General features: G+C 37.6%; 1 protein-coding gene across 1 annotated transcript; it reads left to right on the plus strand.

The window, feature by feature from the left end:
- Positions 1–15,414: 15,414 nt before the first annotated feature.
- On the plus strand, positions 15,415–22,154 carry LOC140143921 (uncharacterized). The gene is made up of 3 exons (XM_072165764.1): positions 15,415–15,571; positions 19,435–19,635; positions 21,639–22,154. Exons 1-3 carry the CDS (start codon positions 15,415–15,417, stop codon positions 22,115–22,117), a joined length of 837 nt encoding a protein of 278 aa, XP_072021865.1. The 3' UTR covers positions 22,118–22,154.
- Positions 22,155–23,230: the final 1,076 nt, after the last annotated feature.

Below are 23,230 nucleotides of genomic sequence, written 5' to 3' on the forward strand. Positions count from 1 at the left end.
GTTGGCATTACTTAAAAAGTTGACGTAAGTCGTTGCGTCAACTTTTTAAGTACGCCCTAATGCCAACTTATGAATTCAAGTTCAGGGAACTTAGAAAAATAAACAAGGTTCAAAGAACTAATTAGTTGAGTTATTGTAACTCAACATGTAAGTTGATGTAACTCGTTCATATTAAAGCCATATTATAACATTTTCATACAAAATAGATTAGCATTTCTTTGCCATAAAATGTTAGTATTTACTGTCAGATATATCCCCTTTTATTTTTGAGCCGAACAACTACGGCAAAGCAAAGAAAATTGGAATTTACTATCAGCGCATAATCGCCAATACGTACCACTCCTTCGGACATGTTATGGTACGACCCTTTGTTGTGTAGATCACCGTCCCGCACGCCGTGTACGTACTGTGTGTTATGACATCGTGTATGCGTTCGACTAATAATTCCATCGTAATAATAAAACGCCGAATCCGGCGTTTTATTCAAAATCTCGGATTTTGACAAAACTACAGCACCTAGAGTCTTGATTTTTGTTGTTTATATTGGTTTAATAAAGTACAATATAATCGTGTAAAAATGAATTTTAAAAATCAGTGAGGGCGTCCTCCTCAGCAAATGTTATAATATGGCTTTATAAGTTACTGGTACTTATTGTTTTGAGTTATTCCAATTTGGTACTTTGTTACTTAATTCACGTAATTGGATCATTTTCTGCACAATTAGCAGTATTCAAATATTTATTTTTGTAATCAGTGCAAAATGTTGTATACTATAGCACACCTCTAGAAAATTATGCTAACGTAGTCTAGTTTCATTTTCTGAGTTGTAACAACTCAATAATGTAAGTGCAAATGAGTGCGACTAACATAATGATATCGAGTCAGCGTTACTCAAAATTGTACGCGTTGGCATTACTCGGAAAGTTGACGCAACGACTTACATCAACTTACTGAGTAATGCCAACGAACAATTTCTATGAGTGTATAGGAGTTAATGTTTTTTGCTGTTTCAGTGTGCATGTTCTCATCATTGATGGTTTGGTGGACATTCATGTAACATGGATGTACAAGCGTGATCCTAAAAATGTCTTTCACGGTGACAAGACCTCTTCTACATTGAGGCTGGCTTTCCCTTTTAAAGGGAATTTTTATTGATACGGGGGATGGTGTTGGGAAAAAATTCTTGAAGTATAGTGAATCCCCGGAGTGAATCCAGCACCTTTTGGCGACAAAATAAGTTTATGGTACAAATGCACGCGAAAAATTGTGCCGTTTTGAAGCTAAAATGGTGAAAATGTGGTGCAAATGTTGAACAAATTCGCGTGAAGAGCGCAACAATTTGCATTTTTTAGGCTAAAATGACCAAATATGAGGTTAATTTGGTCGGAAATCCACGTACATTCGTCAACATGAGGGGGGGAGGCGATGATTATGGTTCTTTTAAAGTTCGTCACCTTCGCGTTCTGTTATCTCTTGGCTTGCTTTGTAATTGCGTGTTAGCGTTCGTCATATAGCCACTTATCGTGAGAAATCCACAAATGTTTTATTATCTGGCGTCTATTCCAAACTAAACAATATAATCATGTTTTGAGCAAAATATCAATCTTCGTTACAACCAAGTTACTTGTGTAATATTTAAGGCCAAGTAAAATAAAAAAAAAATGTTTCACGTCCGGGTTTTTGAAAAAAGGAGGAAGAGGGGGCTTTTTATTTTTTATTTTTTATCACAAAATCGGTGTGAATACCCATAATTAGAGCTGTTTTAGCGTACATACAATAATCATGAATAATGCCTGAAAAAAAAAGGAGGAGGCCTCTTTTTATTTCTTGTTCTGAGAGAAAGGCCCCTCTAACTATCACAAAACCTTATAAAAGTGTTTCTTGTATATTAGCAAGGCTATAGAAAGCATAAGGAAGCGGGAGGTGACGTGAAACATGTTTACTTTTTTTATTTGGCCTTATTGTTCTTTATCTTTAGTTCATAAAAAGGGCATCAACCATGGCAATAACTCACGAATATAATTATTCACTTACTTTAAAAAAATTAAAATAATTGTAAATTAAAAGTAATTCCTTTCACTAAATAACATATGATTGGTAAAGATAATAATGAAGATGTTAATTTCAAGGAAACAATTTACAATGAAAAAGACAAAATACATGTAGTGTATAATTTTTCTGTAATTAAGATGTTCGAGATAGGCCGAGCGACTCTGGCTAAGCATACCATGACTATCATATGAGATACCACAGCGTTTCTATATTCTACACATTATAACGATTTGGGCATGCTCTAGTACCCCATATGATGTTTATATTACAAGAAAAAAATTTGTTTTCAGGTAAAACCAGTATATTTTGTTTCCAGTACACTCACTCGAAAAGCAGTACACTAATTAGCGGGGCCTTGCAGCTTACTGTGGATACCTTTCACTGCATTTTTAATGTAAAAAATTTAAATCCAACGTAAAAATTTAGATATATTTAATTTTGAGAATGACAATTATCCTTTATAGGTATAAAGGAACGCGTTTAGCCCATTTAGTAAAAGTTCCAGGTGCACGTCCCACATCGTCATCATCCCTATATCTTCGTATTAAAAATTGCCGTGATAGTACAGCGAATCCTCTCGTTTTTTAACAGCTACGCATCGCGATTTTGTTCGAGATAGGCCGAGCGACTCAGGCTAAGCATACAATGTGAGATTTTGAGAGTCTGCCACACTGTTTCTATTCTATGTTTTTACGATTTTCGCATGATCAGTATATGGCTGGCCGTAACCGCCACAACGTGGAGCTGCTACGCGTAGCTTACTTTTCGCTTCGCGGAGCTAAATTGACCAATCATGTTAGATCTTTTCATTACGCGGAGCCAGTGGATGCATCCTCGTTCCAGAGAGAAAACTCTTGCCAAAATTAATGTTTACTATGGGGATTTTAAATGAATCGAATGTAAATAAACCACGACCAGTTGTACAGGATCAATACCATTGTTTGATTAGTGTATAGTCAATGTTACCTTGCATGCATGTGTCATGTGTGTGGCGTGTTTGTTTGTTTGTTTGTCTACTGTGTCAGGCCAGGATCACTGACACCCACGGTACTGATACTATCACGGTGATCATATTGTTGAATGTTGTTGACTTTAAAATAATCATGATGCAGTCATGTCTACAGTAGAATTCACCACGACCTTTGAAGGACTTAAACCCCATTAAAAGCTATTAAACCAAGATAACACTCAATGAAAACAGCTCAACTATGTTACATCAAATCTTCTCTGGTTAAATACACACTGCACTTGTGTCTGTTTTACCTGTGCAATGAGCAATGAGCTGGTATTATAGTTTCAGTTGGGTGAATGATTATAAAGCGAACGCAAGGTAACAATACTGTGTGGGCTTTTGTTTACGAAATGAGACAATAGTCTGCTTATTGTTAACCAGCGTTCTTGAAAATGAGAAGCATGATGGTTTGCAGACTTAACACGGATTAGAAATAATTTCTTCATATATTTTGGTGTTATCTGTCGTTTACATATCCTTCCTAAAACACAAAAGTACCAATATTTCCAAACACCTAAATTAGCTAAAAATTTAGGACATGTTACAAAACTATATTTCCTAGAATTTCAGAGAATACTTTAAATATTGGCCGGTTATTTTTTACACAGTGACGTCAACTAGGCAATGGCCTATACTTCTAACATACACTATTTGTAGAGGTCACGCGTCAATGGTGAGCGCACTGAGTATTGTGTATAGGAAAACGGACAGTAACTAGTACAGTATGTATGGCCTACTAGTATATAAAGTAAATCCGAACTGGTTTCTTGAAGGTCGAATTCCGCAGGCCACGCCGCGCAAGTTGTACAAATTAGCTCCCGGCGATACACTGCAGATCGCAGAATTGTGTGCATGGTTTACCACCACTCTGCCTAGCTATATAGTTATGTGCAATACTGTATGAGTCTCTTATGAGTGCATGTCCATCTTAATAATAATAGGTATATCACCTCAAAAATAAGCGCTGCAGAAACACGTTATTTAATGTTTCTACATGAATGAGCTTTATTAAAACATCAAAAATCAAAAAACCGAATTGAAATCGGTCAATGCATTGTGATGTAGTGTCAATTTTAAGATGCTCATAAATGGAATGCAAATCTGCCACAAATTGCTGTAATGACAAAATTGGCACATTTCGAGATTTTGAAGGTTTATTTGAACGCTTGCTTGAAAAAGCAACGTTAATTTAAGTATCACAGGTTAATTGCCTATCTTTTCTAACTTCGTCAAAGAAAACAAAATTAAAAAATCTATTATTGAATAATTATAATAAATTAACCAAATATACTATTTTAACAATTGCGGCCAATCTGCAGACAAATTAAAGCTGAAAAATGACTAAGTTCAGCTAATTAATATGCAAAATTGATGCCAATAGAAAACCGTACATGATATCAGGGTGCGGTTATAATGCACACATATGTATACAAAGTTAATTCAATTGATAACAAAAAAAAATACACAAAAAGTAATTAATTATGCAAATTAGCTAATTACAGCTAATTATGTATTCATGATATTATTATGTAAATTAAGCATGAGTATTTTTTTTTTTCAATATTTAATGAAAGTCTTTTCATTCATCATAAATTTGTCAAGTATGAACCTGTTATGATGTTGAGTAAAGAATCTGCAGTTAATTACTTTAATATAATACAAAAAATACAAACTTTGACATTTTGACGGTGTCTGGGATAGAATTTTCATTTTTTCTGTAAATATGGTATGTGTCACCATTGCTCAAAGCCAAATCCGAAAAGTAAAAATAAAAATTCATTTGCAATGTGACTTTAAATTAACATTTTGTTATCTGGATTAACATGGGAAGACAAACGGTGAAAGGAACAGCCACTCCACTATACCGCGTATACAAAATTGATGTGGCCTTGGACACACACAATGGCTTAGAGCTATTGTGGTTTGGAATATTACTCCCTTTAAACTCACTTTAAAAATGTTTTGTTTCAATTCGTTTTCCTCAAGTGTGCCATTCGTTGTCGACGGAAATAATTTACATGCTTAGAAAGATTAGTATTTCAGCTAAATGGTGGTAGGTCTTGATTTTTCAAAAGGCCTATATTTATTGATTTATGAGGGATCTTCAAGAATCCATAAAAACAGGTAGTAGCTCTTAAACGAAGCAATATTTATTTTTAAAAAAACAGATGGTAGTCACAGAAAGGTTTCACACACCATATATCAAAAATTCAAACAATTGTGATCAATAGCACATATGAGGAAATTAATTTTTCGACATGGATGTTTGCCAAAATTGAACAACTTTGATGCGCGCGCTTTTCAAGTTACTGTTATGCTTGCATGCACAGTGTGGCAGAATTATTGTGCAGCCACTGTGACATGCCTAATAATAAGTCGGTTCGTACTTTTCATAAACTACTTTTTGAATCATAACTTTCGTGACCGAGGATATCTTGCAACTACGTGAAGCTCGTCTGGCAAATTCTTAATGAATAAATTCGCTTCACGTAATGAGTAAGTCGTACTTGATTGGTCAGTTTTACCTCCGAGTAATGAAAAACTCTAACATGATTGGTCAATTTGGCTCCACGGAGCAAAAAGTCAGCTACGCCTAGCAGCTCCACGTTGTGGCTGTTGCGGCCTACCATATCAGTATCCCATATGATATTTCTATTGCAAGAAAATTTTATTTGTTGTCAGGTAAATCACAGGTTTAGTTTAAATACACTAACTGGAAATTAAATTCACTAATTAGTGAGGACCGGTATTTTGCTGTGGATATGTTAACTGCAATTTTGATGTAAAAAATTTGAAATCCACTATAAAAATTGTGATAATATTCAACTCTTTGAGAAAATAATTATATAAAGGAATGCATGTAAAATCCAGGTGCGATACAATGTACATTATTGACACACTATCACTCTCTTTATCTACGTCAATAATAGAATAATCGATTTCAATCGAATTGAATACATTGCTCCATTTTGAGTTTGTAGTTGACTACTGAGCGACCTAAGCGATCGATTGCTAGCCAATCAGATAGAACTCCTTTTCTTGCGTTCGGTGAAATACCACTCGCCCGTCGCTCACCAACGGAGTATTAAATTTATATTTATCATATAGGACGTCGACAATGTGCGTCCTAGACACAATGCATATGTAAACTTTCTTTATCTGTGTCAATAATAGAATATTGATTTCAACGGAGTATTGAGCTGTATGGAAAAAAATATTTATAATAGGCCTACAGGGTGTTGGCACTGTGCTGCGTTAATACACTAAGAATAAATATACCAATAAGAAACACTGTCTGCATTTTATGAACTGAATTATATTTTTCATTTTTATAAAATGTTTTTGGTGAGGAGTATAATTAATTTACTATTCATCCATTCACTATCCAAAATCACAATACCTACAAATCTGTATAATGAGACCTTCCAAAATAATGGTACCCAACTTCTACCGGATTATTTTTAAAGTGTTGAGAAAAACCTTCCAATTTCAATAGAATTTCTGGTAAAATCTCACTCAATGCTTTGGAAACACAAACATCCCGTTAGGTCTCAGCGAATGTTAACACTTTTCTTTCATGACTTTCCTTGAAAGTGGATATTTTTTCAAATAAGTAACAACAACTGGGTGTCTAAGTTAATTGGACAGACAATAGCATTGAATCATATTAATTTCGACATCACTAAATTATCATAACGAATAATGGGCTATTCTAGACAACAGATGCACACCCCCTATAGAGGATATTGGATTTCCAGACTTGTTATGATTGCTGGAATCCAGACTTTCAAAGCGTCTAAATACAAAATACGAAAAAAATCTAGCGAAAAATAGTTCACAATCAAAAATCCTATGATATGAGGGACTCAATTCGGACAATTCCGTGATTTTTATATTTATTATTGCATTTCCAAACCAGTCATTTTCAGAAAGCAAATCTGTAAATGCAGACATTTTTTTATTGAAAATGTAGGCTATTCCTCTATAAGGGGTGTGCACTTATTTTCTGGAATAACCCAATGTATCATGTTATTCATGGCCAAAGATCTTTTAGTAAAGCTAGATGAGAATACGTATGTGTTCACGTAACCTCCTTCGACTCATTTGCATATAGAATTGGATACCAGGGTCGTATTCTGATAAGTCGAACTTCGAATTAGCATACTTTTGGATACCTCCATATTTGGGTTTACCTAATTAATTATTAATGACAATTACGTTGTTTACATCATGACGTCATTAGAGCTTGTCACTCGTCCGATTCGAAACACGAAAAGCATTTGCACTTTTCTTTCCATTAATAATGTTATATCATGAAATACCATATAGCGGAGGTGTTAGTTTTTTATATAAGGAAATATATTCAAACCGATGACCCCATGTTGATAATGTCTAGATATGCTGTATTAGTTCTGGAAAGGGTCCGGCGACGGGTCCGCCATTTTTTTCCTTCAGATTTTGAGATAATTTAGTAGACTTGCTTACCAGTCGTTTTCGTTATCCTAACTACAGGTTGCATGATTGGAAAGTGAACTTCGACGTACGTGATGCGAAAAAGTCTTGCCGTACCTTTTTTGATTCATTCTTCAGCCGGGACGGTTACGTTTGCGGCCACGCAGCGGTATAGGGATGACCGGTTCTTGTGTATATAGAATTCTGTGTGTATAGCAGATAAGATAAGATAACATAACGAAAAACATACGTCATTTTATGAAACAAGTGGTAGTTTCTCACAAAACATGCGATGCCAAAAAACATGAATAGAAGGGGAGAAAATGAAACGGTCAGCATCATTTGACTAGTACTGACTGAAGAGTGACATTAAAGCACAGGTAAGTGATATGTTTCTGTTTTGATTTATATACTTATATCATGAACCTTTTTGACCTATTTCAGTTCAGTTCAGTTCAGTTCAAGTTTATTTGTCGCCACCCCATAAGGGGCTGGCATCTGTTTCATAGATGGGATTTATGTACGAGGGGCAGTCAGTATGTTTTAAGAGTGGACTCGTGACATCATATGTGGATTGTTTTCATGGCATTTCTCAATGATTACATAAACACTGTACCTTTGTCTTTCAAACAACACATGCAAAAATTATATCACACACATGATTACGTAACAATATTAGCATAAAATCAATGGTCTAGAGTCACCTGGTGAAATTGAATCGTTTTTGTTAAGGGAAATAAGAGGCTGAAATGAGGTATTGTTGTATTTTTATATTTTCTCGGGAATTAAAGAATGGATAATGCTGCCTTTTGGAACAGTAATAGAACACAAACTACCAGTTCATGAAACCATGTTTGTTGGGCTGTAAAGGTTTTAGTTTGTTTATAATGTATGGTCAAATATGTCTTATTTTTGACAAAAACAAGGCTTTTCTTTCTATACAAATCTTGATATTGCCAAAAATAGCAAACGTGGAAATTTAATTTTTTTGGCCAGTTCTGTTGACTAATCTCCAAAAATTAAAACGGAGTCTCCCTAGAAAATATTTGAATCCGTGATTAAAATATAACTGTTATTCTACCATTGTTACATTTATACAAAAAGTAGTGGTACAGAGAGAGGCCATCGTTTTAATAAGAAATTTATTGTTAAAACTTTTCTGTTCATTTCAGGTTGAGATCATCCATAAAAATTCATATAAATATTTAAATTAAAATTTTCATAGCATTTTGTAATATTTTAGGCCCTATTTACATTGAATTTTGCCATTTTCGTGCATTTCCACCATGTTGTATCGGTCATCCTACCTACGCATGCGCAGATTATTGTTTGATTTGCACCAGTTATCATCGCACTGAGTACTAGCTCTCACATGTGACCAGTCGTTATATTTTAGTCTGTTTCATTTTGGAGATAATTAATGTCATTTGTAATAACTGCTTTTTCATTAACGCCATTTTTTTAGAATAATTTTGCTTCCATTCAAGCCCTAAAGTTGTTGAAGTTTCCAGACGTCCCATTTCCACCACAGTTTAATGACAAGTCTCATATTTTACCAAATGCAAACTGAGGACCTAGTGTTTATTCCTGCCAAAAACTAGCCTAAAGCCCTTGTACTTTTTCTGTTCTCGGACATTTTAAACATGTGTCTTTGCTGTAATTTAAAAGGCCCGCCTTTTTGCGTGATTTGGCAGTGTCCCTAGTATATTGATTTTATGCTAATGCTGTTATGTAATCATGTGTATGATATAATCTTTACATGTGTTGTTTGAAAGACAAAGGTACAGTGTTTATGTAATCATTGAGAAATGCCATGAAAACAATCCACATATGACGTCACGAGTCCACTCTTAAAACATACTGACTGCCCCTCGTACACTAAAGATCATAGCCTTCTTCTATTGGTATGAATTATTTTATTTTACTTTTTGTGGTGGAAATGTTTTTGATGTCTGCTATTCGATTTGTAAGGAAAAGAAAGTATGTTTTGCCGTTTCAACGAACGAAAACGATTGACAATTGCCAAAGTTATGTTTGAATTAATTATGACTTAAAAAGTTATCATAGGCTAGGCCTATATAGCAATAACTTGTTCAGCAATCAGCATATCAACATGGTCAACAAGGTAATTAACGGGGTATATCACCAATGAGGTCATATCAGTGGACTACTGAGCATAGCATGATGTTTGGTTGCCTGTGAGTGCATAATTGATATGTTGATAACAAATCTAATAATGTAGAATCAAAATCTTCATTATATGGACCACATTGATGTCAAAGTGATTATCTATCCTATCCTGTATCGTTTTATGGATAAAAATGACTCAAAAAGTTATTGATGATATTATTGCTATCTTTAACATCAGTGTTGTCTTTTCAACGGAAAAAATCCGATGGAAAATAAAGTTTTTAAGGGATAGCTAATATGGGCACAAGCCTATAGTATTGAACAATATATCCCATATTTTGACATGCACTTATAGAAAATATATAAATTATGATATTGTCTTACTTTATTAATTATAAATACTGTAAAATGACACATAACTAAAGTGAGGCCACTTTCTATCTTTTTTATTTGATTCATAAAATTACATTCAACAAAATGATTGAAGACTGAGAAAACACACAATGCAGACTATTACAGAATGGAGTAGGTAAGATGCCATGTCCATAGCTTTGCAGGAGTTTCGGACTAACAATCAACACATTCAGAAAAATACAGTTTAAAAGTGAAGATTGTAGTGAGTGATCAGTCCTCTATCATGTGCTTGCCACTATCTACTTTATAGTAAACTATACATTGCGAATTATATAAAATCATTTTAAAATAAAATGTGCATGTAGTTTGAGTTTACATAGCGAATTAACTAACAACTGCAGTGTATTTCTTGATTTTAATAATAAGCATGGGTAAAATGGTAAAAGGTAGAAAAGACAAAAAGACAGAACAATTTGGAGTATTGAATTAAAGAGTTGACAGGAGTTTTATAGGTGTTTGCTGTTTCAGTGTGCATGTTCTGATCATGAAGGTAACAAAGTGATTGGTATTGTACTCCATGCATTTGCATATGTCTTCTGGAGCGTGTCTGGAGGATGATTTGAACTTATGATCTTCCGTGCAAGCACGCTATTGCGTAAAATGTCTATCCTTTGTAGAACATAATTTTTGCGTAGCGATGGTGATTTTGTCCTGCTCTGGATGAGATGTTAGAAATTTGCTTTGTCCAGGTTAGCTTGCTGTTGACTGTGACTCCCAGGATCTCCAGTTCCTCCTTCTCAGCCAGTTTGTCAGTACCAAACAGAAGATCTGGCTTGGTTATATTCCTCTTTATTGATATTTTCATTGCCTTATATTTCGATGGCTCAAAGGTCACCTTCCATCTGTCTGCCCAGATCCTCATTTTCTCCAGGTCTCTGTTCTGGCTAGCAGTAACGACCTCAGGGTTGTGACACAATGCTACATGTAATACACTCACCCGATTGGAAAACTTCTTCGTGCAAATGATGTCTGTTTTCACATTTTACAAATTTACGTAAGCTTTGATCCGAGAGTAGATGGAGCGCAACTTTGATGGATCTGAACCGGTTTACTTCACCGTAATCATGGCGCAGTATCATTCAAAAGCTTTCAAAGGTATTAGTGGACATAAAAGCGAGAGGACGCTAGACCACTAAAAACACCGGTATGTGTTCTATAATTCAACACTGTGCGTGTTCTATACTCTTTTCTTATCCAGCTTTGATTGACAACAGGCATCCTCCTCTATTGAAATATTAAGCTGATTGGTACTTCAAACTTCAATGAATTCAAATTACAGATCAACTCATATAATCCCTTGCGTTTTCGTTTCTGAACAATAGAGCTCCCGATACTGAAAAGATAAAACGACCCTCAGCATTGCGTATAGAGGTTGTGCGTGAAATTATTGATTGGCTCCAAACAAAGGATTTGAACCGATGTCCTTCACCGTAATCATGGCGCAGTGCAGTCCATTCAATCGAATTTTGTCATCAACCCATTTGAGTAGTCCGCCATATTTACGGTATGATACGTCATTATGCACAACCTCTATGGATTTTATAAATCTGTTTTTATTTATAAAACTAGTCAGGCACTGCAGTAATATAACATAAGCTGTGTTCACACATGCACTTATTACCGGTAATATTTTATCTGGGCTTACTATCCGATCGAGTTAAATATTTTCTGCTAATCCCTTAGCCTTAGCGCGTCTACTTTAGTCGGCAATAGCGCTATCCGACGTGTTTATGTCCGATAAGCCTATTACCGGTCATAAATCCATCCTTTCTACAGGAGCACCATCAGGAAATTTAACCCGATTTTAAAGTTTTTTTCACTGAAAATTCAATTCCAATAAACGCCCTTCTTTAGGAAAAATTACGTACAGACAATACGGTAAGTATGTCATGTAAGAAAAATTCAAATTCCAAAATTGAGACCAATTTATTATTATTATTACTTATTATTATTATTATTATTATTATTATTATTATTATTATTATTATTATTATTATTATTATTATTATTATTATTATTATTATTTTAGTTTGACAAAGTAGTCTCATGTTACAGTAGACTTAGCTCTATATCGCATTTTATACATGTACGCCCTACATGGTGGACATCCATGTAACAATGACAAAAATAATTTAAAAAATAATAATGACTGCCCTCATCATGCTATCATTTTTTTCGGAGGAGGATTCACAAACAAGTGAGTTATTACCGGTAATAAGCGACTTATTACCGGTAGTAGCGACTTATTACCAGTAATAAGTGACTTAAGTCTGACAGTGCGAACATGTTCGCACTATAATAGTCTTTGACCGGCTTCCATCTGTCTCACTTCCCCGGTGAGATGAACTGTCGCGGTAGATTGCAATCGTGCTTTTGTTGAATCAGGAGGGTGAGAGTTCATGCGGAAGTTAAGGTGGTACTACACCCCTTGATTAATTTGTGACTATTTTTGCATTTTTCTCAAAAAATAATAACACACTGAAAAGTTATGCATATTATTATAGGGGTAAGGAATCCAGTTACTACACTGGAATTTCAGTGACTCAAGACAATTATAACATATAATATAATGAACCCCTTGTCTTGAATCACTGAAATTTCAGTGAATTAATTGGATTCCTTGCCCCTATAATAATTATACATAACTTTTGTTACCAGTGTGTAGTTACTTTTTGAGAAAAATGCAAAGTTAGTCACAAAATTTATCAGGGGGTGTAGTACCACCTTAAGGTCACACGAATTGAGCAGATATGATATACCACATCCGTGACCAGCTTTTGTGAGATTTTTGCCAGAAATTATGCTCCATGAGCATATGGTCCTGGAGCATATGTGGTCCTGGAGCAGTAAGCGCACAACAGCTATTCGAACTATCGATAATTGTCGGGGTACGTGTTCTATTCTCGTAATAGGGGATCGCTGAGCCTGAGGGGGTGGGGCTATATGTTTTATTTTTGGTACAACATAAACATGCTTCAGGAGCACATTTGAATAATTTGCTAAACTCAGTGCAGGATTTAAAAATCAGAAAACTGGTATTATACATCATGCTCCTGGAGCATTTTCATCCATACTGTACGACAACATAGACATGCTCCAGGAGCATATTTGATATAATTAATTGTTAAACTATACTTAATGGGCAATTAAAGCAGTGCAGTGGCGTGCGCAAAGGGGGGGGGGGCAATTTTGTTGATCATTCGGGGGATTCGGCCCGAATTCGGGGGGAAAACGTCAAAATGTCAAAATTTGCCCCCTCACACTCCTAATCAGACTCCATTCGGGGGAACTGAACAACCTGCCCCCCCCCCCCTTTCAATGTGCTGCGCACCCCTTCTGAAGCAGTGCAGTATTTCAACATTCAGACTGGTATATGATACATCATGCTCCTGGAGCATTTTCACTCATATCATGTACGAGACAACATAAACATGCTCCAGGAGCATATTTGATATATGCTTCTGGAGCATTCTCGTTCACATCATCGTAGCGACAACATAAACATGCTCCAGGAGCAGTTCTGATATAATTTGTTGAACTCTACTTATAGGCAAGTAAATTAAAATAAAGCCGTGCTGTATTTCAAAAATTAGACATTGGTTTGCTGCTCCTGGAGCATTCTCATTCACATCATTGTACAGACAATATAAACATGCTCCAGGAGCATCATACCAATGTCTAATTTTTGAAATTAGCAGTGCTGTATTTCAAAATGGAATAGTCCACATTGTGCTCATAAAAACCACTGCTCCAGGACCATATGCTCCAGGAGCATAGATTTAGACTTATTTTTATGTTCAACCCACGATGCAAAACAAATCACTGAGGTACATGAACATAATTGTAATTATAGTGGTACCGCACAACAACAGTTAAATAGAACACGAGCGAAATATTTTGGAACTACATTATATGTGTCTATATCCTCAAGATCCGTTGATCACGGTCTTTCTTTCTTTCTTTCTTTCTGTGAAAATTACTCGTTTACGTATATATTCATTTATTCCAGAATTTGAACACATCATGTTTTTTGGCTACATATCCTTTTTGCTGATATCCATTATTCTTCATAATGGAATGATGCCATTGGTATCGGCCAGAGCAAACGGCAATGAGGAGGGTTTGGAGGATTTCGACGGCTTCAAAGAAACCGAGGTAAGAACAAAGTAGACTGACGCCCTCATTCGTCAACGTTCTGGGTAACCACAAGCACACTAAAATTACATGCGCAGTAGTAGACGCCGAAGGATTCAATTTAAAAACAAAGTAGGTAGGCCTAATGGTGAATCTAAAGGACGGACGAGGACACAAATATAAAAACCCATCAAGCATCATTAAGTGATGCAAGAAGATACCTTGAATAAAAGAACTTGAAGAGCAAGGTATGCCAACTTGATGTGGGATATGGATATAGGCCCCTTTACAGGAGGGTGTCCCAAAAGTCTCGATACCATTTTGAACCGACCTTTCTTTCACTAGGATATTTGGAAAGAACAAATCCGTGAAATTATTATTTTGGATGACACATTTCCCTTCCTTAATACGACATACATGACCAATCAACAATACACCTCAAATGTGACGGTAACAAAAAATGTGCATACCTCATTAGAATTAAGATTTAATTTAAATCTGGTCAACCAGACATACCTATTTTGACGGACGAACCGACGTTGCGACTGAAACCTTCAGTCTTCAGCTGGGTTGTGATGCAAATGACCTTGAGTACCGGACACTTCCGGTATTGATGACAATCGACGAGGAATGTCCTTTATGATTCTGTCCCAGCCGTGTGATAGTTTGGCCCGGACGCCTCCACCGCGGTTGAGGGATGGTTGCTCAGCCCTCACCCAGATTGCCTCTTTCACTCCACGCTCAAACCAACGATGCTCGCGATCTAGGATTCGGACATCCTTGTTGTCAAAATGGTGTCCGGTGGCTTTCAGATGTAAGAACACTGATGAGTCGTTTCCACTTGAGCTGGCTCTGCGATGTTGTAACATGCGATTGTGAAGAGGTTGGGCGGTTTCTCCTATGTAAGAGTCTTGACAGGCTTGCTCTTCAGAACAGCGGACCCGTAGACCACTCCACTGATCCTCCCTTGGGCTGTTTGTCCTTGGGATGCACTAAGGACTGGCGGATCGTGTTCGTGGGTTTAAAGTGGGTGGTAATTCCTTGGCCTCGCGATTAATTCTTTTGAGTTTTTCCGATAAATCTCCGTGATATGGGATGGTAATACTTGTTGTTCTCCCCGTCTGATTCGTGCTATTGGCAGTGGGTTTACTGTTGTCCTTGTTTAAGGTCTTGTTTATGGCCCAGTCCTGGTAGCCATAGATACCCAGCGCTTTGCGAAAATGTTGATGTTCAGCGATCTTGTCGGAGTCTTTGGTGATGATCGACTCAGCTCTATGGAAAAAGGTGTTGACCACGCCGAGTTTCTGAATGAGCGGGTGATTGGAACCAAATTGAAGGTATTGGTCTGTGTGTGTCTGTTTTCGATAAACAGACACAGTAAGGGAGCGATCTTCTTCCACGGACACTAAACAGTCAAGAAATGCGAGTTTGTTATTTGACAATCCTTCCTGCGTGAACTTGATATGGGGATCAATTTGATTGATGTGGTTGAAAAACTTATCAAGTCGCAACCTCTCTATTATTTGTTATGTTACCTGTATAATACAACACACACAACACAAATCACGAGTAGTTAATATGTCTGTATGAGCTCCAAAAAAAAAACCCTTTGGGTTAAAATTTATAGCATAACTCCTGAATACCCTCCGCATCCGTTAATCATGTTAATGTACTTCAGTCTCCCGATATTCTTCTCAGTGTGCATAATGATTCTCTTCCAATTATTTTGGTAGTTGAAATGCATTCAATATCTACGTTCACATGATACAAATAATTTAGGTATTAGAATGAAAGTTCATCTGTGTTGGTAGTAGACATAGTTTAGTGGTTTAAACCTTTGACCACAGCACAAAAATTTGCGTACCTGGAATTTTCAGTCGACACTTCGACTTTCATCAGCAGGCTGGCAACTAAGCTTCTGGATGTGTGTTTATGTTGCACTTATTTTGTGTATGTAGTGTTCTATCAACAAATCCACAGAGCGGCGATGGGGTCCCCAGTGTCACCAATCGTCTGCAATTTGTACATGGAAGATCTTGAACAAAAAGCAATAAAATCAGCACCCCCCCCACCGTTGTTTGTGGTATCGTTATGTGGATGATACTCACACAAAATTAAAGAAGCAACATGCCCAGGAGTTTACGGACCATCTCAACTCTTTGTACCCTGATATTAAATTCACGACAGAAGGCGAAGAAGATGGCGCCCTCACGTTCTTAGACACCACACTGTGATCAAAGAAGACGGGAGTCTTAAAATTAAGATCTACCGTAAGCACGGACCAATATTTATATTTTCAATCTAATCACCCTGTCCAACACAAACTTGGTGTCATTCAAACCTCAATATCACCGGGCTGATTGCATCGTCACAAATCCTGAGGACAGGGAGGGGGAGAAGTCGCATATAAACGCAGCGCTTGAATGATTGCGGCTATCCCAATTGAGCCTTTGACAGAGCTGTTAAGCCGAACAAAGACAAGAAGGACACGGAAAACGTTAACCGTGAGACCAACACTGAGACAAAGGGACAAGTGTTTTTGCCGTATATGAAGGGTACACCCGAGGCGCTTAGAAGAACTTTTGGCACCTACGGGATAAGAGCGTGCTTCAAGCCTACCCAAACGCTTAAAGACAACTGCTTGTTTCCCCAAAAGACAAAACCGAGAAGAAGGACATAGCGGGGGCCGGTTTATTTCATCCCATGCTAAGGACAAACCCGTAAGGGTCAGTGTTCCGAATCTTATATCAGCGAGACCGACAATTCGCTTCGCACCAGATTTTTGGAACACCAACGCCCCAGCTCTACCTCGTCTGAGGTTTCCCAACACATCCACATCGAGTCTCCCGGTCATCATATATAGACTTGGACAAAGTTCAAATTCCGGACAAGGAACCCAGATATTTTGAGCGTGGTGTGAAGGAGTCCTTCTACATCAGAGTGAACCAGCCGTCACTGAACAGAGACGGGCGGGCCGATACAAGCTACCTAGAGTCTACGACTGTTTGTGTTGTGATCAAAGGTTTAAACCACCAAACTAAATTTATATATTTTTCATCTATTTATTTATCTATTTGTTGTTTCTTTACTGTCAATACTTTCGTTCACAGAAGTATAACCATCTACAAAAGGACTCTTTAGACATTTTAACTGAGAGTAAGTATTTTCATCTTGATCAACACCAAACATCACGCGACATCGCGCGTTGACGTACCGCGTCCTCATTTGAAAAACTAACTGCGAGTGGTAGCACATACCTCCCCCCCCCCCACTTCAAAAAAATAAAGACAAACGCAAAATCTCTAAGAAGCGTCGGACTATTGTCAGCCAGGGCCTTATGAGCTGGTTAGTGGTTAGAGCTATATCTTCATCAAGAAACAGCGCAATAGCCGTGCAGCCTCTTAAGTGCCAAGTTGAGCTGACCATACTGTCGCCATTCATTTATTTTTATGATGTGCTTGAGAAAGTTGGGGAAAATCTTTTATTCGCGAACTATATTACTTTAAAAACCTAAAAATTAACCCCAAAAAATTCTCACGGGCTTCATTCAGGCTTGTCAAAATCGGAAATCTTACACTAAAACACAAAATTTCACGCCAAAGTTTAACACCAGGATTTAAAACTCAGTCAGGTTTTGCCAAAGTTTTAAAAAAAGACAAATAAATAACGGATTGTTAATGAAATGAAGAAGAAGTGGAACTTAGCAACGCGACCAAGGTTATTAGCGCCAAGTCAGTCTACTTACACTTCAAATCTATTGAATTCCGCCATTGTATTCTATTCATAAGATGTAATGCAAGAATCGCATAAATCGCTCAAATAAAAATTCATTAATTGTCTCTACCGCCGACGTTTCACAATTATTAGAGAGATTGCGATGTTACATACGTGGGCCGTGCGTTTATACGACGTTGAAAACTGCGTTAAATATTGCTAGTCTCAGTTCCAAATTGGATTGTGCTCATTCGTCACGAAGGAGAACAAGGCGGATGGAACAAAGACTAACATCTGATCTGGTCACTAGAGGGCGATGTGATTGAAAATTTAATGGTCACCAAGTCCTATGTCTACTTCAATACAGCATGCTTTTGATTTTGACTAAAGACCAAGGTTAACATGCTGCTTAAAATAAATTGTATTTTAGTGCTTCCCAAATATTATGGTTGCCAAAAAACATATATTTTGGTAGAATAAGGACCACTACATCCATGACTTTACTTTCAAAATGGGGCTTTTTCGTTGTGAAAATTAGGCGCGTTGCATGAACCTCGTTATGCCGTAAAATATGCATCTTTCAACGTCACCCGTGCGTTTTATACGACGTTGGTGTCCAAAATGTGAAATCGCAATGTCATTTTTTATACGGAAAGTATCGCACACATTTCAATGGATTATCTCTACGTGTGAACCTCGCGTTTGAAATAAGTCAAATTTTCACACATCGCTGTAGCTTTATTATAATGATTTCTTACAAACAAAATGGATCATATTAATAGTCGTCATATTTTGGCAGACAGGATCACCAAATACACAAGCTTCCATGGGTCGGTCAATCGTGAAAAAAAAAGTTACTCGTTCGGCTAAAACATTGAGTCGTCTGAGTATCGATCAAACAAGCGAGTGTCCTAGAATCCGAACGTCCTAGATTATTAATTTCGAACTTTCGACACCATAACGTCCCAAAATCCGAAAAACTGATTGTGGTGAGCCAGCTGAACGTTCCAACAACTAAACATCGTGATCTGAACGTTCGACCAGGCTACTCTTACTACTTATGTTATGGTCAAAATATAAACACTGGGTGGAAGAATTGTTATTTCGACCAACATACTCATAGACGGTTGGTATTTGTATACCATTAGGCCTAACCGTCGGAAAAGAATTCGTTTCGCATCGGTATATTAAAAAAAAAACAGATACTGCCTCCCTATGGGTATACAATGTTCAATTCACTCGGCCTTTCCTCGTGCTATAATATGTTTTATTACCACTGCACGATCAGACATTCAATAAGTTTTTACAGATTTCGTACCAATTGTATGGTCTTCAACAGTTTGCTGGTCGGTATAGGTACAGTTTAGTATACCGGTTAACTTGTTTTATATAGGCGCAAATCCCACTAATTGCCCGTTACTCATTTCTCTATAAGACAATGCCCCGTTCGGGGCCCCGTTCTGATGCCTTGCTAAAGTAAGCTGTTGTTGCCGTGAAGTTGATGTTGGGATGTATTCTTTTAACAGATGGAGAGGCAGCCCAGCAAGGAAATTCAGACACTGCTGGAAGTGGGCCAGAGGGTCCAGCCGGACCAGCAGGTTCAACTGACCCGGAAGTGCCTCGTAGTCTTGCAGGACCACCAGTACCCGCCGCAGACCTATCAGGAACTATTTATATCCGATGGGGACGAGACGACTGTCCATCTACGGCTTCCAAAGTATACGACGGTAAATTTAGATATAAATTTAATGATAACGACAGGTCGACTGGTAATGCTGATTAAAGCACTGTTGTATTGAAATCCGGGGGGTACTCAGTATGGACAAATGACCATACGGGGACGTGCCGCAAATATGGGTAGCATTTTCAGCCTCTTGGTGCCTGAGATTGGAATTCCAGTTTCCTTTCTCACGAAGTAAGGGCTAAGAGTAAACTTGTACAATTGTGTTTGGGAGTGGCCTTCTCTCTTTCTCTTTTTTCCTAGCTATTTTCTTCCATTTCTTGCTTTGTTTATCAAAGCTATCTAGGCCAGCATGCATATATTAGCCTACACTGGCTATCCAGGCTTGTGCATTTGTATGAGCTTGGAACGGTCCATGGTTTTCCATGGATTAGCATGTGTTCCTCACGGACCAACCTGGGTAAACAAACAAACAAACAAACAATGACCCCTTTTTCAAAGCCTATTTTGGTATATGAATGGGTCCTTTTTCAAAATTTTCTCAATTTTTTCGGAAAATAGCCCAATTTTTCCGTAATCTAGCCAAAATTTTCAAAATTTTCCCAAAATTTTGGGAAAATTGGTAAAAACTAAGACAATTTGGGTTAAATTCGGCCGAAAATTTTGACTTTTGGTATATCAATGGGTCCAAATTTCTTGAAAAATTGGTATATTTATGGGTCCACTTTCAAATTCTCAGCAGCACGTCCCTACCAAAACCAAACTTGAGAACCCCCCCCGGGATTGAAATAGCGGAAGCTGTACTCAAGATGTCAGGATAACCACTGAGCATCCTTTGGTAAATTTAAGGTGATATCACAGGGGTGACACTCGATCCGAAGCATGACAAAATGACCCCTCCATTGTGTTTGTTCATTTGTGTATAGAGAGACACTCTTGGGGGGGGTAGGCAAGGATCATTAAATCAGGATGTGACACTTAGTAATTTGCATGTGTCCCATTCTTATGTTAATAGCATATTGTCATTAAAATGATGGTCTGACCTGGAGTGAAACCTAAAACGGCTTCACACCCCGACTGCGTGAGAGAATGTCAAATAGTATAGAACGGTCGCAAACACGGTCTATCTGCATTTAAAACACATTTTAATTAAGATTAAGACAGGTTAATAATCGAGTACCCAATACAATCCACTATGAAAAGCGAGCCGTGAATGTTTCAATGTTGAAATACGTAATTCACGTAATTTCACGACAGAATAGTTTCCGTTTGTATCGGCTACCGAACGAAACATAATTATTATGCACATTCCGTGTCACGGAAAAATGTCGACCAGACTAGCTTTGCCAGGCAGGGTAGGCCATCGATTAAAGTGGTTTTCCAAGTAAAGGGTTGGATGCGTGCCGTTAGACCAATATAGGCCTATAAAATAAACGCCGTGTCAGACAAAAGTCTTTGAACATGGCAAAAGTTCCAAGTCAGCAAAAACATTTGAATCCAGCGATGCTGAGGTCTTCATCAGTAGGCCTACTCGGGCGGAGTCGGGCCCCAGTACTATAAGATAGAAATACTCGGAGACTCGTTTCTGATTAGAAAACATTTTTTAGTCTATGCTTTTATATGCATAACTTGCATTTCATTTTCAACAGAACCTCAATCATGCAAATTACAATATCAGAGCCTGAATTTAAGCACAAGCCTAGTCTTAGGCATTGTAGGCCTACCTAAGTGCCTGTGCTACTACTGTTAGTTCCTGGGCTCTACTGAATGAACTTTGAAGCTATGCGTCTGCGAACCTATAACTTAATCTACTATAAATACTAATTTTCCTTCAAGATGTAAGACAAGTAAAGATTCTGAAAACATAATAATGATAAAATTGGATGGTTTTTTTCACCCAATACTACACATTTATTGCTCTCGCTATGAGTTTTGAAATATTGGACGAGACATCCAACATTTTAAAACTCATAACTCGACCAATGAATTTGTAGTATTGGGTTCAAACCATCCAATTTTATATCAATATTGGTCATTGTTTCTTTTCAGGGGTCGCCGGAGGGGCGTGGTTTGATTTCACTGGCAGTGGTTCTAACTATCTATGTCTTCCGTGGGATCCAGTTTATCTTCCCTACCAGTCCGGTAAACAGGACTACAGAGGAATGGTCTACAACGCTGAATATGAGACGTCTGATTTTCCACCACTTTCAAACGTACATAACTACGACGTTCCCTGTGTCGTTTGTGAAGTAAATAGCCGGTTGAAAATGCTAATGATTCCCGGTACGGAATCTTGTCCAGCCGGCTGGATAGAAGAATATGACGGGTACCTGATGTCCGACATGTTCTCGCGTGATAGCCCTACAGAGTTTGTTTGTGTGGATCAGTATCCCGACGTTATTCCAGGGACTTCCGCAGATGAGAACGGTGTTGTATTTTACCCAGTTGAATCGCGATGTTTTTCAAATTTGCCATGTCCAAAATATGTTGACGGCGGAGAGCTGGCATGCGTTGTCTGTACTAAATAAATGCATTAAAGGCCAATGTGGCTAATACTAACACAATTAGACTGTGGTCTAAACCAACATGACCAATGGTTCTATATTGGAAATTGTGTGCTCATTTAAGCGTCATTCGGTAAGTTTGTGTATTGGCAACAAACCTTTTTTGTTAATTCGGGTACATGCTACATTCGAAATATTTTGTCTGCCAAGATATATGTGACCCGTTACAGCAAAAGGTACCTTAAGTCGGGAGCTACATATGCCTTATTTTGCTAGTAACAAATGCATTCTAAACCAATCATTAATCCTATTGTTGTAGAGGATAATAAGCTTGTAGCTGTCTATAGAACTGTTTGTTATACAGCTCTAGTCTTTATTTGATATGGCTAATCCCTGTTCAAGTGGCATGAGTGGTGGGTTACAAAAGCATTGTATTGTATTTGTATAGGTATGTATTAGCCACCCACTAACAATGAGAGGGCATTTCCTGAACCTCGTTGACTTGTAGATGATTTGAAATGACCGCCACTTCAGATTGTCATTATTGTTTGATATTTTCTGCCAACATTGGGGGAAAAGAGACACTTGTAGCAGCCGACATAAGGTACCTTTCGCTGTAACGGGTCACATATTTGAACCCCATGACCTCAAAGAAAGGATCCCCAAAACCCCGGAGGGGTTCTCCCTGGTTGATGGTATACGGGGATGTGCCACGGTTTTGGGGTACCTTTTCAGCAATTTTGGTATATCGATGGGTGGGTTTCCAGTGGAGACCAATGCGCCCAATTGGGCGCATTTGGGCATAAATGCCCCTAAAAGTGCCCAATTAGGGCAAATTTGGGTGTTTTTTGTGAAACATTGGTATACTGATGGGTGGCAAAAACAGCAAAAAGTAGGTATAGAGAAAGTCAGCATCCGAAAGTCTGCATGGCATATCCCCGTAATTTTTTTTCGAAGAACCCCCCCCGGGCCCAAAACATACAAGGAGCAAATATTAAACATTATTCCAAGTTCACTAAAAACATCAGGGTAACAAAACTGTGACATAGTGTGCATAGGACATAGTTACAAGGCTCAACAGGTCCAAGGTCAATTTGCATGTTGTACAGGACTAAAAAATTAAAGTTGCTCAGATTT

This window comes from Amphiura filiformis, chromosome 2 (genome assembly GCF_039555335.1).
Source record: "Amphiura filiformis chromosome 2, Afil_fr2py, whole genome shotgun sequence".
Taxonomy (NCBI): Eukaryota; Metazoa; Echinodermata; class Ophiuroidea; order Amphilepidida; family Amphiuridae; genus Amphiura; species Amphiura filiformis.